Below are 15,598 nucleotides of genomic sequence, written 5' to 3' on the forward strand. Positions count from 1 at the left end.
CAGATGCAGTTGCTTGCAGTATGCTAACAGTATTTCTTTCCTTTGATAAATACATAAAAATGTCTTTTGTTTTATGCATTACACAGGTTTTACCTACTGCTTCCCAATCACCTTCCTGGTGGGCCTTTTCCCTCAGATCAACACCTTTACCATCTACCTGCTGGAGCAGATTGACATGCACTTTTTTGGAGGAACAGGTTTCTAATCTCTTGATTTTAGCATTGCTCGTGTTAGCTAATTCAGATCCTAGTTCCTATTTTCACTATAAACTGTAACTTTTGGTTGTTTATTCATAAACATACATACAAAGACAGAACAGATTTTCAGGGCCATCGAGTAAAAAGTATCTTCTGAGTTAGTTTGTTGCCATTTTAAACCACTGTATGTATTTTTAACCTTTCTAACTTGTGTGTCTCAGCTGCCACCAGTCTCATCTCTGCAGTGTACAGCATCTTGCGTAGTCTGGTTGCTCTGTCTCTGCTTTACGGTTTCTGCTTCGGCGCTCTCAAGGTAGGAAACAGAGGAAGAGCACTTAGAGGATGTAACATTACTTATCTTCTTCTTTCGTACTTTTTTCCTTTCCTGTTGAACTAATGCTGTGTTCACCTAAATGGTTAAAGGAGTAGAGGGAAGCATGTAGTACAGGTACAGGAATTTTTAAAATAATCTTCAGTTAAACAAAGTGTCACGGTCTGCAAGGGAGGGCAGACTGTGTGTGGAAGTGTGAGGACCCAGGTGCAAACACAGTGGAGGAGACAGCACTGAACTTGAAACGAAAAGCGAGCCTTTATTTTTGCTGGATTAAAGGTGGCAAACAAAGCAGAAAGCACAGACGCAGAAATAAACTAGACGCTGACTAGATACACAGACGACGCGACAATGAACGAGGACTTAAATACACACACGAGGTGATCATGAGAAGTGGAGACACATGAGGACACAGCTGACACACATGAACCTGATGACGGGACAGGGGAGGTGAAACTAAATACAATGAACAAAGAACACCAGACTCTTTCAAAATAAAACAGGAAAAAAGATGAGACAGACATGACAATATGAATGGTAAGTGAGACCAAAACACAGAGTGAAAACACAAGGGGAATCTACAAAACAATGAACTATAACAGCAATCTAGGCAAAATAGAAATAACTGGATAAGCTAAGCTAGAACATAAATGAATAACAAAATACAGTGAAACTCAAAACACTGGGTTGCATGACCCAAGACTGTGACACACAGGTGTTGCTAGTCAAGCACATGTCACACACACTCACAACTCACATTGCTGTGTGTGTGTGTTTGTTGGTGTTTATAGGAACCATGGGATGAGCAGCACACCCCAGCCCTGTTCTCTGGTTTTTGTGGCCTTTTAGTGGTGCTTTCCTATCACCTCAGCCGACAAAGCAGTGACCCTTCTGTACTTCTGTAAGTATCACGCGATGTGTGTGTGTGTGTGTGTGTGCGTGGGTGTGTGTTTGCTTGCGAGCAGCCTCTTGTTCTTTATTTAAAAAAAGCTGAAAAAGCTGAAATCATTGACACAAGGAACTGGAAGCAGATGGTTGATAACTCCGATGAAACATGCTGATACTACTTATACTATTTAAAAAACTGTCACTGACTCACTTTATTTGTATTCTTCAGAAGTTTTATTTGAAGCTGTTAAAAAGCTTCATAAATAAATTCTGTTATTATTAGCTGCCTATTATCATCGGTCATTACTAATCTAAACGTGTAAAATACTTATTCTCAGATCTCTAATCAAGTCAAAGATAATGCCTGCGCTTGTGGAGAGTGACGAAGAGGAAGAGGATGATACAAACATCAAAGATCCTCTACCTGAGAAACTGCAGAATTCCATGGTAACAATATTTATCTTCATATTAGTGGAAGATGGTGAGGTTCAGGTTATTATCAGCCCCAGGATTACAGGCCTGTCCCTGTTAGCTCAGGTTAATCTGGGATAATAATTATCAGAAAATCAATCCTCATTATCTCTGTGCATCTCTGAATTTATACAGCGTGAGCAGGCATAAACTGCATAAAGGTGAGATGATGAATCAGTGTTTGCTGGCAATCACTATGTGTGATTAAAGGGAATTATGCATCAGAGAACGCAAACCTCCCGTCGCCTTTTACAGCATTAATGGAGATTCTAAAGCTTAACTCTTCCCGTGCTCCTGTGCCTTTGATCTCCAAAAACTGGCGGCTCAGCGCAGATAGTCAGGAATAATCGCACACCTAAATGAGCTGGATATGCGTTTTCATGTGGATTATGAATGACTGCAGCTGTCCCTCACTTTTGTGCTCTGCAGAAAGAAATTCTGCTGTCGGACATCATTGTGTGCTCCGTTGCCTACATCCTAACCTTCGCCATCACCGCGAGTACCGTGTTTCTGTCTCTCAAGGTGGCTCAACTTGTTTTCTGCTTTTTACACTGCCTTCTACATTTGATCTTTACTTCTGGCACAATAATTTCATCTTATGTCTCTTTTATTATATACCCATGTGTGCAGCCCTTTGTGACCATAGTGCTGTATGCTCTGGCGGGGACTGTGGGGTTTGTAACCCACTACCTGATCCCCCAGCTCAGGAAGCATCACCCTTGGTTGTGGATCTCCCACCCAGTCCTCAAGACCAAGGAGTACTACCAGTTTGAACCCAGAGGTCAGTATCCCTACTGCATGTAGTTAATAATGAAGTATGTGCGTGCAAATAGCAAAACCATACAGTTAGCGTAACAGCAATCAGTCACTCGGTTATAAAAGTGCACAATCACTGTGTGCAGCATGGTCCCGCTACCTAATTAATGCAAGTACATGGGATAAATATACCGCTAAAATAATATCACAACCACATTAAAAAACATTAGCTAAGTGGAAATCTGATGGGCCCAAGAGTAAAGGCTTGTAATGAATTAAATAAAGGCAGGTTTTCAGTCTCTTCAAAAAGAATCATGTAATGGGAAGCCACTCTGGAGATAAGAGCACTTTAGGGAAGTATATCAGCATTGGGAGAGTGAAGAGGGCCTGCTGGTCTATACACAATTAGCTCAGATAAGTAAGGTGGTGCAAGTCCAGGCATGGCTTGAGCAGGCCAAAAGGAAAGGAAAAAAAAGAAACTTTGTTTAAAAATCAAAAGCAGATGACACTTTTTAGAATATTTTTGAGACTGGTATAAAAAACTCTGCCATATCAAACATGGAGCTACTCGCTGTGATGACCTCTGCTGAATAAGAAAGCAGACAAAGGTAGCTTTTTGGTATTGTTTCGTGTTTTTTATTCTTTATTTTCAGTCAGTAGTTTGTGTTTACAAGAGAAATAACAGATCCAGTACTATGTCATATCGTTTGCTATACATGGGTTTTAAATGATGGCTCCTTGAGGCAACTGTTGTTATGATTTGGCACTATATGAATTAATTGAATTGAATTTATGGAGGGAATAAATGAAATGGTCTGCACTGCTACACCCTGCCTGCTTATACACAGTCACGCTGATTTTTCACGATGGTGGTGAAACCTAAAGTATGGCTGTGTCTGTTGGTTAGCCCACACTGAAACATCTACATAACTGCTGTATTGCTTTGCCGTTATGTTTTTGTGAAATGAGCCGGGGTGGATGGATTTTGCTGTAGCGCCACCAGCGGGTCAGACTCTAAACTTAAAATGTGTCCCCGCTAACTGTGCTCTGGAATCTTGTGATTTCTGCTCCGTTCATGGGTTTTTCAATTTTGTCATGTGTTGCAGAGGACGCGGTGCTTATGTGGTTTGAGCGCCTGTACGTGGGACTGCTGTGCTTTGAGAAATACGTGGTGTACCCCGCCATTGTGCTGAGCGCGCTCACTAATGATGGCTTTGCTCTCAGTCACCGCAAGAAGCTGGGAATCCAGTAAGTGGACCACAGAAAACATACAGCATCACATTTAAGATTCCACATTCTGGATTTTAATTATCATTATTTTCTAGTGTAACCTATGTTTTTGTAGCTACAGTTTACAGAGGTCACACGCAGGCATTCACCAAGTTGCTGTTTAGAAAAGAGCACAGCTTTTAGGAGTCACTGAATGCATGTGTATTATTGTGACCGGTTCAAAACATGGCTTTGCAGAACAGGCAGACAGTCGGCTGCAGATTTTTCAAATATAATAATAATATAATAATATAATATAATAATAATTTTCCTTTTGCTTATTAAAAGTCCAGTGGAATTTGAAAAATGGCAACAAATAATATTTGTTTGACAATTCCACCTAATTAAAATTGCAGATAGGAGACCAAGTAGCAGCCATAAAACAATGAATGACTGACACTGATGTTATTGAAGCTAATCTAATAATTCTCAATTGTGACTCTACAAAATGTGATGATACTTGCAGTAGTAGTAGTTGGTTTATTCAGTGGATGTGCCGAATGTGTTTTTATTACAATTATAGACCGGATCCAGAAGTATGCACTGGGAAGGTTAAGATTTCATCTTAACCAGGTAACTTCAGGGTTAACCCTGGGTTTGCTGGACTACAAAGGTGGTGGTTCACTTCTTACTGACCATGGTATATTGCCATGGTAACTTATGCTCCGAACCTAACCTCCTACTGACCAATTAATTCTCTGAAAAATCACATCAACTTTCGTGGGAGACCCCTCGGGATAGTAGGCGGGTCTAAAGTTTTAGTGTCTGATGCCTTTATGTTTCCGTGATGAGCTGCAATTATAAATCTAGATTCTTAGATGGAACTTGATTTTTTTTCCCCTGTTGGCTGCAAACAGTTTTATAGGAATTTTATTGCTGTATGAGAATTAATTTACAGTCCAAATTGAAAGGACAAGGTCAAAACAACATCTTAACGATATAGCTGTAACAGTGAAAACTCTGTTAACTTACACATTCACCATTTTGGCTTGTGAACAGAATGGAAGCTTCTAGCTTAACTTCACCTAATTCCAAGGTGCATAGAGAAAAACAAATGCCTAAAGAAGTCACGTCTCCAGCGTCACTTGTATAAAGAACAGCATTTTGGCCTGTGCCCTTCATCCGGGTCAACATGCTGAAATGCATTGATCAGGTTTCCTCCATTCTGTTTTCAAGCATCACATTTTTCTGAGACACACTCATCATGGAACAACAGCATCACACCAACACCACCCAGTCCCTGACTACAAGCACTGATGATGGAGCTTCTGCTTTCTGTGGTTTTAAGAGTTACTAAGGACCACGGCACTCTTTGAACATGATGTCCACTATGAGACCTACAGAAGTTATTTATCTTCACACTTCATCACAGCCTTAAATAGTGTTCGTAAACGATAGCCATCGCCACACAATATCTCACTGAAGGTAAAAGCAAACATTTTTAAGAAGATGCTCTTGCATCTTGACACTTGACGAAGGAGTATACAAAGGGTTAACCCTATCCTTGGAGCAAAGATGGCCAAGGTTCAGCATTTACTTTATTTATACGGTAGATCTTTGATTGATCAGATTCTGCCAACATCAATCCTTTTATGTGACGTCCTGGGTTAACTGGTAAAATTTACAGTCAGCTTGGTGCGACTGCTTATCCACTTAGATAATGAAAAGATAGTACAGAGCCCATTAAGGAGGGGGATTTAATCGTTTTTTTGTGCCCTTGTTTGTGCTTTCTTCAGCTGTGATGTTCTCCTGACGACAGTCGCTGGACTGAAACTCCTGCGCTCATCCTTCTGCAACCCCAGCTTCCAGTTTCTCACTCTGCTCTTTACACTCATTTTCTTTCACTTCGATTGTCCACGTGCCTCTGAGAGCTTCCTGCTGGACTTCTTCATCATGTCCATTGTGTTCCACAAGGTAAAAGAGCCACCGATGATTTCTGGAGGACCACATGAGAGAATGCAGGAGGTTATCTTACACGTATACAATACTTAGTGGGTATAGAAATAAGCACACATTTGTGATAAGCAGAAACAAGGTCACAAAGAAACTGTTATCCACAACAGCTGAGACTTGAATGCTAACTGCTAATTTACATGCTCTGGTAAAGTCTGAGAAAATACAATAATCAAAATTAAATCTGCTGACAAACCTTTTGAAAGTGATTCTCAAAAATATAATAAAAATAGTAACTTCAAGCTGATTGAGAGCAACAAAAACATGTTTTTATTTGCGATTGAAAGGTGTGTTTTTGTGTGTTTTTATGTGCAGCCATTGACAGAAACCAAAGAAAGTGTGACTGAAATATGAAACCTTCAACAGACTTCCCTTTTGTGTTCTGTTAATATGTGCCTGTCGTGAACCTTGCAGAATAATTAGAGCGTATATGAAGCTAGGCAGTTAAATAAGGCTGTCGCTACTGTGCGGCTCTCAGAGGATTGACTGTGTGCTTCCCTTTCTGTCCAGATGCGCGAGCTGCTGCTGAAACTCCATTTCATCCTGGTTTACATCGCTCCCTGGCAGATCGCCTGGGGCAGCGCTTTTCATGCCTTTGCTCAGCCATTTGCTGTGCCTCGTATCCTTTCTCTAAGACCTGCAAGTGTGTGAAAGTGTATCAGTGCCTGTTTTTTCTTTCCTTGACTGGCGTGTGTGTGCGTCTAGACTCAGCCATGCTGCTGCTCCAGACTCTGCTCACCACAGTTTTCTACACTCCACTCGCCCCCTTCCTGGGCAGTGCCATCTTCATTTCCTCTTATCCGAGGCCCATTAAGTTCTGGGAGAGAAACTACAAGTAAGGGCCTGATGAGGAAATTAAGTGAATGTGCCGTCAGTCTCTCAAATGGTCCAGATTAAGGAATTCTTGAAAATTAAAGAACAGGTCATTATTAGTGTAGCTCATGAAAATAAATAATATGTTTAGCTTTTACTAAAATAGCCTTTTTTCCCTCTGTGCTGCAGAGCTGTCGTTTCTAATTAAAACAAACTAATGAGGTAGACTTGTATTCTGTTGCATGGTCCTTTTTTTACACGTTTGAATTGCACAGTCCAGCTGCAAATGTGGCTAAAAATAGTCCTCATCAGTTAGAGTCATTTTAATTAAAAACTACAATACCCAGCTGTGTTAAAAAAATGATTTGCAGTTGTGAAAAAACAATTTTTCACATGTCTATGCAATTTTTTTGAAAAGCTTATTGTACCTCAGGGTTCAGTAGCTTATAGTACCACCTTTAGCAGCAATAACTTGAGGTATTTTCTGTATGACTTTGTCAGTCTTTCACGTTGCTGTGGAGGAATTTTGGCCCACTCTGTTAAAGTGCCCCCACAGCATTTCACTTTGGAACGCTACAGCACATGGCCTCACATTTGACTCCACAATACTTTGATATATAGAGGAGCACATGATCAACTCAGTGACTACAAGGTGTCCAGGCCCTATAGCTCATGTAGAAGTTGTCTTTGATTAGGCTTTTACGTGGTTAAATGGGCTTACGTGGTAGGATAAATACTGAGTCGTGACTTCCTTCTCCAGTTTGTAATTTGCACATCTGTTTTTTTATTTACTGAAGAAGCAATCAATCTTTGTCTTTTGAACTGAGCTCCCCTTCTGTCTCACACTTAGCTGCTTACACAATAAAGTGTCTTTGTTCCCTCTTACTTATTGATGTGAGAGACTGCACGCATTCAGCACCCTGAGAGCACGCCAGAAATACTCCCAGAGCTTTCATGTGCAAGCTTACCCCACGACTATATTTAGGTGACACTGTCAGTGTTAGACCTGAAACCTTGAAATCACTGACAGCATCACCTCAGCTGGAGTCAGTTGAAATAGGAAGTGTTTGCTCAAGTTGTCACAGTGAAGCTCAGATGAGCAGCAATGCAACATGACACAGAAAGTATAGCAGAACAGTCACAGCAGAGCAGGAATAAAGTGAAATAAAAGCATACAGTAGTTTTATAGTGAGACACTTCATACGGGATTGCATGATATATTTTATCAGCTTTTAACCTGATGTATAAGCACATACAGGAAAAACATTTGGTCAGTGTTGCACAGATATGCTTCTTTGTGTGTTCCTTGCAGCACAAAACGTATTGATAACTCCAACAGCAGGCTGGTGTCCCAGGTGGACAAGGAGACAGGTGAGCTTTAACTGGACTATCAAATCAGTTTAATTTATTTCATTCCCCCAACACAAAGAGCATCTTGTATTTTAGTATCAGATAAGGCAGCAAGCACATTTGATCTGTTTTTCTGGCTCTTCTTTTGCAGGTTGCGACGATAACAACCTAAACTCCATCTTTTATGAGTACCTGACTCGATCACTGCAGCATTCGCTTTGTGGTGACCTCATGCTGGGCCGATGGGGCAACTATAGCGCTGGGGACTGTTTCATCCTGGCTTCTGACTACCTCAACGCCCTGGTCCACCTCATAGAGATTGGCAATGGTTTGGTCACCTTCCAGCTGAGGGGTTTAGAGTTCAGAGGTAAAGTACAGCCATCCCATCGCGTCCATGGCAAAGGTATCTTATTGCTTTACTTATGACTCCATGTCTCTATCCCAGGGACGTACTGTCAGCAGCGCGAGGTGGAGGCCATCACAGAGGGCGTGGAGGAAGATGACGCATGCTGCTGCTGTGAGCCGGGCCACTTGCCTCACATGCTGTCATGCAACGCTGCTTTCAACCTGCGCTGGCTGGCTTGGGAAGTGATGGCCACCAAGTACCTGCTGGAGGGTTACAGCATCAGTGAGAACAATGCTGCCACCATGCTGCAAGTGTACGATCTTCGAAAGCTGCTCATCACCTACTACCTGAAGGTACATTTACACTCCAACCTGAAGCTTCCAGATTCACAGAGTATGTGCGTTTACAGGGCATCAAAACATTTCAAACTATATTGCTAAAAAAGTGTTTGCTCGCTTGCATTCACACGCACACGAACTTGAATGACATCCTGTTCTTAATCCAAAGGGTGTTAATATGGTGTTGGCCCGCTCTTTGCAGCTGAAACAGCTTCAACTCTTCTGAGAAGGCTTTCCACAAGATTTCGGAGTGTGTTTATGGGAATTTTTGAACATTCTTCAAATTCAAATTCAAATTCAAATTTTATTTGTCACGTACACAGTCATACACAGTACGATATGTAGTGAAATGCTTGGACAACTGCTCGTGACCTAAAGAAAAGAAAAAAGGAAAAGGCTATGAATAAGATAGGAAATAAATATGAAAAATTAAAAAGGGTAAATTTAACTAGGAAGGAATAAAATATAAATTAAGGTTAAAAATGAAATAACTGTACAACACAAATTAGAATGAAGGGTAAATTTAACTGGGAAGAATAAGATAAAGATAAATATATAAATTAAAGTTGAAAATAAAATAACTGTACAACAAAATACACAATACACAATATAGAACTATATAAGAATGTATGAAGAAATCTAAATATAAATAAATATATACACAATAACAGCAGCTGTACAAGTATTAACTGGAAATGAAGAATATAGTGACCAGTGTTGTGCAAAACCAAAGTCCAGAAAGTCCAGTGTGTGTGTAAGAACCATATGTGTGGGTCAGTACTGTGTGGTGGTGTGATTGAGAGACCGTATCGCCTGCGGGAAGAAGCTCCTCCTCAGTCTCTCTGTGTTGGTCTTCAGGGAGTGGAATCGCTTTCCTGACCTCAACAGAGAGAACAGTCTGTTGTTGGGATGGCTGAGGTCCTTCACGATCTTCCTGGCCTTGGTCCAGCACCGCCTGCTGTAGATTGAGTGCAGGTCAGGGAGCTCGGAGCAGATGGTGCGCTCAGCTGACCGCACAACCCTCTGTAGAGCTCGTCTGTCCTGCATGGTGCTGTTCCCGAACCAGGTTAAGATGTTTCCCGCCAGGATGCTCTCTATGGTGCACGAGTAAAAGTTCCTGAGCACCTTGGAGGGCAGTTGGAAGTCTCTCAAGCGTCTGAGGTGGTAGAGACGCTGTCGGGCCTTTTTCACCACGGTGTTGATGTGACAGGACCATGACAGGTCCTGCGTGATGTGAACTCCGAGGTATTTGAAGCTGTCCACTCTCTCCACTGGGCACTCGTTGATGACGGGGGTCTGGTAGTTTCTCTCCTGCTTAGTGCTGAAGTCCACTATCAGCTCCTTTGTCTTACTGACGTTTAGAAGGAGGTTGTTCCTCTGGAAAATTGAACATTCAGCTCGTCTCAAAAGGCTCTTAAAGAGGTGCCTGCACAAAGGTTAAGCAGTTTAAATGACAAATTAATTAGCATCTTATGCATTAATCACCATTACAAATAGCAGCATGGCAATAAAGGACTCTAGACATCCTAAGCAATGCAGTACGTACAAGAGCACGTCTTCCTTTTGAGTGAGTATTAAGTTTTTACTTACTGACCCATTCTTTCTCAATCTCCTTTTCAGAGTATCATCTACTACTTGGTCCACTCTCCCAAACTGTCTACATGGCTCAAGGATGCCACCATTCAGGAGGCGCTGCAGTCCTACACCAAGTGGCACCACATTGAGCGCGACCCTCAGGTCTTTAGCGTGAAGATCGATGAGGACTATGTGCATTGCCTGCAGGGGGTGACGCGTGCCAGCTTCTGCAACGTTTACCTGGAGTGGATCCAGCACTGTGCTGGGAAAATGGAGACGGTACGTCCCTTTAACACTGTTCTATTAAACATCGTCTTGCGAGTTTCAGTTTACACTCTGCTGCAACTTAATGTGGTTATAGTCACGAGCCCAAATGCTTAAAATGCTGAAAGAAGAAGAAAAACTAGAATATATTTCAGATTTGAGAAGCTGGAAACAGTAATGTTTTACGTCTCCTTTAAGGAATTTTGTTTATTGTCATTCTGCTTTTACTTGTTTAGAAATCTGACATGAGTAAGAAAGAAAGCAAGAGTTGCACAGTGAAAATAAACTGCTGCAAATTGCCATATAGCACTCATAATGCTTGAATCTGTACTTACTTTTATCTCTGGCCCATATGCCATTGCCTTCATCCGTGTGTTTGTGCTTATATCCAGCCTGTGGACAGCGATGAAGACTCTCCTCTGGTCACTCTGTCTTATGCTCTCTCCGTCCTGGGGAGGAGATCCCTTGGCACTGCGTCACACAACATGTCCAACAGGTAAGCCTGTCTGACTCAAAAACAGCACACATACACTGCCTGGCCACAAAAATGGTCACCACCTGGATTTAACAAAGCGAACACATAAAAGCCCTCTGTTGCATAATTACTGCATTAATCAATATGTTTCAGCTGGCAGAGAAGACTTCATGCAGCAGTCTGACTCTCCCATCATCAATGAAAGAATTTGACTAAATAAATAAATAAATCCAACTGTGGTCAGAAATAAATGCTGTGACAGTTATAGGCTATCAAAGCTGAAGGCAGTCCAGTGAAATATTAGAGTGCGTGACTGGTTTGGCTGGCCTGCAAATCCCTCTGTGAAGTGAGCTGTGTGGAAATATTATTAAGGTCTTTATACAGCATAGGCTTATGCTCATCACTTTGAGCAAATATTTGGTAGCCCATTAGTCTTTCATAGAACTCGGTGTGAGCAAAGTGTTTATTTGTGCCTCCATTAGCTGAAGTTACACAAGAAAGGCAGAGGTGCCGTCATGTAACAGTAAGACGGTTACAACTGCTTAATGTGCTTCAGTTGTAAACATGTAGAAATGTTTGACTGTGTTTAAAATCTATTCAGGTGTGACTTTTCTATGGGAATATTATGAATTTTTAGTTGGTTTATTTGCTACTATGTGTCATTTCTTTAGCTGAAGGGTGTTTTAGGACACTGGAAAAGCACCGTCAACAGTGATGTTGTGGTAATTGTTAACAAATACTTTAACCTCCTAGGACCTGGTGTCCACATATGTGGACATCACATTTTGGGATGTCTAGACCACAATACTTAATTTTTCTCTACAAGGGCCTGATATCCACTTACGAGGACATTATACTGCCACTGTTCTATCAAAATTTGAAACAAATGTCCTCATATGTGGATCTCATTTTTCTCAAAAACAAAAATTAGGTAAAAAAACAATCTGGTAATTCTTTGCTTTCACATTCATCAGGTCCTAATCAACCCAAATAGCAAAGAAAAATATAAAATGCATGCCATGAAAGAGTTCGGGTCTTAGGAGGTGAAATCATTCATTCCCTCAGCTATTAGATTACTTGCAGGGATCATTTAGATGAGTTTTTTCCGTGACTGTTCATTTTTAGGCATTTGTTCTTCTTTGTCTATTTATTTATTTTTAATACATTTATTTATTCTTTAAGAATCTGTTTTGCTTTGACCTCATTCTTTGCTGATCTCTACCTTGACAATGTGTATATACTATAGATTGTGTGTTTGACCATATATGTAGGTTTTGTGGGTAAGTTGCAAACAAGTTGCCCTTTCGGGACTGATAAAGTTATCTGAATCTGAATCTAAATTTAATACCCTGTGTGTTGTTAGAGTGTCGACCTCTTCAGTCTGCTTCCTCTCCTTTGTGCACTTTGGCAGTAGATAAACTTGTTCCATTAAAATAAAATGAATGGAAACCAATGAAATTAAATGCTTATGGTAAATTGATCTTAAAACACAGTAAAAATGTTTCTGTTGCATTTGAGATTACATGCACAAATTATTGGAACGTCTGTCTCATGTTGTACATATTACCCGGTGCTAAACAGAAACGCCAGAAGGGGGAGCCAGTGGATAAATCTTTAAACATCCCCGTCATTCAAACATACCTCTGACTCTGCAGTGTTATTATGTCTTGTAATCTAATCTAAAATATGTTATTATAATCCATCCTTTATTTCTCTATCTTTGTGTTTCCTTTATCCCCCCCCTCAAATCCCTCCCTTCCTCTTTAAAGTCTTGAATCATTTCTGTACGGTTTCAACACCCTGTTTAAAGGCGACTTCCGCATCGCCACTAAGGATGAGTGGGTTTTCACTGATCTCGACCTCCTCCAGAAGGTGGTGGCTCCTGCAGTCAGAATGAGCCTCAAATTGCATCAGGTAAAGCGAGAGCATGTAGCTTTTCAACCTTTAGTCTCAAACTGTACTGGAAATACACCTTATAGAGAAAACATTTCCTTCAACACTTCATGATGACCTTCCTGCTTTTGCAGGATCACTTTACCTGTCTGGAAGAGACCGAGGAGGCGTCTATCCTGTACGAAGCCATCACAAACTACCGCAGCAACCTCGTAATCTGCCACGAGAGCGATCCCGCTTGGCGTAAGGCTGTGCTGTCAAGCCGTGACACGCTGCTCACTCTGAGACACATGATTGATGATGGCACGGACGAGTACAAGATCATCATGCTGTACAAACGCCACCTCAGCTTCAAGGTCATCAAGGTAAAATACGTTTAATTTTCTGGCTGAATGACTAAACAGCTAAATGCTGTGTGCACAGTGTGACAGCATCCTGCCTACCTATGAGGAGAAGGTTGGTCTCAAAGGTTTGACAATAAACAAACCAACACTATCACTTTTCCAAATGTATGATAGAACATAATCGTGGCTTTTTTTGCTTTTTAATCTTAGTGTAAATAAATCACGCAAATTTGAATTTCTTCTGTTCAAACTCCTTTTGATTCTGGAGTTGCTGCTTTCCCTTCAGGATGTCAAACAGACTTTTGAAAATGCGCACATCTGGATAACATACACTCATCATCTCATGGTATTTCTGGGCTTTTAATGATTTCTTTGAGCTGTTTTTTTCCAGGGTGGAATGATTGTACAGCATACTTCTTTAATGACTTAAAAAAAAACAAGATTTGGAAGTATGAATTTATTTTGGATTTTCTCTAATCCACACAGGGTCAAAAGTATATATAAAGGCTCAAATATATGCAAACACTCAGTTAAATATTTTAATCAGTGGCGTTAAAAGTTCTTCAGCGTCGTTTAACTCGACTAGGCCAAAGCTTATTAACTTCACGTTGGTGATCATGGTTGACTACATATCTTAGTTTCTCTTTGCCAGCATAAAAAGGATTTGTTCAACAACACTCAATACTCAGAAAAAATGGGAAGTCCAAGGAACTCAGTGAAGAAGGAGAATTGTAGATTTACACAAGTTGGGAAGGTCTCCAGATTCCAAGACTGTACAAGTACAGGTATCACTATTTACCAAGATCTTGAAGAAGACCCAATCTGTCACCCTCAGTTGAGAGAAAACGTGAATTTCAGGCAAATCCTAAGAACCACCGAGGCTCAAACTTGTCACTAAACTGCATGTAAATTGAGGGCACCGACCAACTCCTGCTCCAAAATCAGCACCTTCATGATTAACTGAAATTTACAGCTGTCCACATGGACAAGCCAAATATGTTCTGACAAAATGTTTTATGGTTAGAGAGAAATTCTGCTATTTGGCCACAACGACAAGGGATACGTTTGGAGGAGTAAAGGGGAAGCTTTCAAACCCAAGAACACTGTACCAGCTGCCAAGCATGGTGGTGGTAGCATCACGGTCTAGGGCTGTTTTGTTGCAATTTTTATATCATCTCATGTCAACAGCTGGATGACTGAAACTTGGACACAATTTGTTGTCCCAACAGGACAAATATCCCAAATGCAAATCAAAACTCATTTTGGAACTGATAAAACAAGCTAACATTAATCTTCCCACAGCCCTGCCCTCAACCGTATTAAAAAATTGTGGACTACACTTCAAAGAAGGTCCTGTGCCAAGAAACTAACCAATGTAAATGAAGTCTACAAATTCTGCCAAGAAGAGTGGTCACATATCCAGAATTATTCCAGAGGCTGGTTGACATGGAGTTAGAAATCAGTATAATAGGTCAATTTGAAAGTTTACACCACTTAAAATAAGATGATGATTACAAAGGAACAGTTCATTCCCATGACCCTAAGGCCCAAGGCTGCCCAAATGTTACAAAATCCTCACACAAGCACCTTAAAACATGCTAATTATAAGGCCACAGCATTGTCATATTCACACATTGCTTTTTGTATAAAACAAACAAGATGTTCTCTGGATCTTCTCTCGTGTTTGGACTTTGTACTCCTGTATGATTGTTTCTATTTTTTCCATACCTCTTCAGATCAATAAGGAGTGTGTGCGAGGCCTCTGGGCAGGACAGCAGCAGGAGTTGATATTTTTAAGGAACCGAAACCCGGAGCGAGGCAGCATCCAAAACTCAAAGCAAGCACTGAGGAACATGGTCAACTCTTCTTGTGACCAGCCACTCGGCTACCCCATGTGCGTGCCAAATTATTACACAGAAAAATCTTAATTTGCTTCAATAGAAGTATTTAGCCCACTCACATAGACGTTTTCTCTGTTTAACTTTCTTTCTTTTTGTGTTTTTTAGGTACGTGTCACCTCTGACAACTTCATACGCAGGAACACACGGTACACTACGCGGCATTGGAGGAGGGGCTTTAAGCCTGGATGCCATTCGTTCCTGGCTCTGCTCTAAATGGCTGCGGTCAGTACATTTTGTCCCACTTAAGTAGAAAGTGCAGTTTGTTATTCTTTTTTCATCCTTGCCTTCCAGGCTCAGCCTTTTCCAAATCTCTTCCTGTGACTGTGCTTCAAAATTAGTTGTTTTTTTCACATGCTAAAGATAAACAGAAAACAGACTTTATTTAGTTCTCTCTGATGGGTAAGAAGATGATGCTGTAAGTTGAAGGTCATGGG

At 40.9% G+C, this 15,598-nt stretch overlaps 1 protein-coding gene across 1 annotated transcript in view; it reads left to right on the top strand.

Moving 5' to 3' along the window:
- pcnx2 (pecanex 2) overlaps nucleotides 1-15,598 on the top strand; it is a 38,495-nt gene that overhangs the window by 15,541 nt on the left and 7,356 nt on the right. The window contains exons 17-35 of the mRNA XM_085427830.1: nucleotides 87-197; nucleotides 419-510; nucleotides 1,320-1,429; nucleotides 1,755-1,863; nucleotides 2,317-2,409; nucleotides 2,518-2,668; nucleotides 3,750-3,891; nucleotides 5,649-5,826; nucleotides 6,376-6,484; nucleotides 6,571-6,700; nucleotides 7,991-8,049; nucleotides 8,180-8,395; nucleotides 8,474-8,727; nucleotides 10,333-10,566; nucleotides 10,944-11,047; nucleotides 12,796-12,940; nucleotides 13,054-13,284; nucleotides 15,000-15,157; nucleotides 15,270-15,386. Coding sequence (XP_085283956.1) covers nucleotides 87-197; nucleotides 419-510; nucleotides 1,320-1,429; nucleotides 1,755-1,863; nucleotides 2,317-2,409; nucleotides 2,518-2,668; nucleotides 3,750-3,891; nucleotides 5,649-5,826; nucleotides 6,376-6,484; nucleotides 6,571-6,700; nucleotides 7,991-8,049; nucleotides 8,180-8,395; nucleotides 8,474-8,727; nucleotides 10,333-10,566; nucleotides 10,944-11,047; nucleotides 12,796-12,940; nucleotides 13,054-13,284; nucleotides 15,000-15,157; nucleotides 15,270-15,386 — 2,743 coding nt within the window. The remainder of the gene's footprint in view (nucleotides 1-86; nucleotides 198-418; nucleotides 511-1,319; nucleotides 1,430-1,754; nucleotides 1,864-2,316; nucleotides 2,410-2,517; nucleotides 2,669-3,749; nucleotides 3,892-5,648; nucleotides 5,827-6,375; nucleotides 6,485-6,570; nucleotides 6,701-7,990; nucleotides 8,050-8,179; nucleotides 8,396-8,473; nucleotides 8,728-10,332; nucleotides 10,567-10,943; nucleotides 11,048-12,795; nucleotides 12,941-13,053; nucleotides 13,285-14,999; nucleotides 15,158-15,269; nucleotides 15,387-15,598) is intronic.

The sequence above is a fragment of the Rhamphochromis longiceps genome, linkage group LG13 (assembly GCF_057381845.1).
Source record: "Rhamphochromis longiceps isolate RC_006_pf linkage group LG13, R_longiceps_female_GT1.1, whole genome shotgun sequence".
NCBI classification, from domain to species: domain Eukaryota; kingdom Metazoa; phylum Chordata; class Actinopteri; order Cichliformes; family Cichlidae; genus Rhamphochromis; species Rhamphochromis longiceps.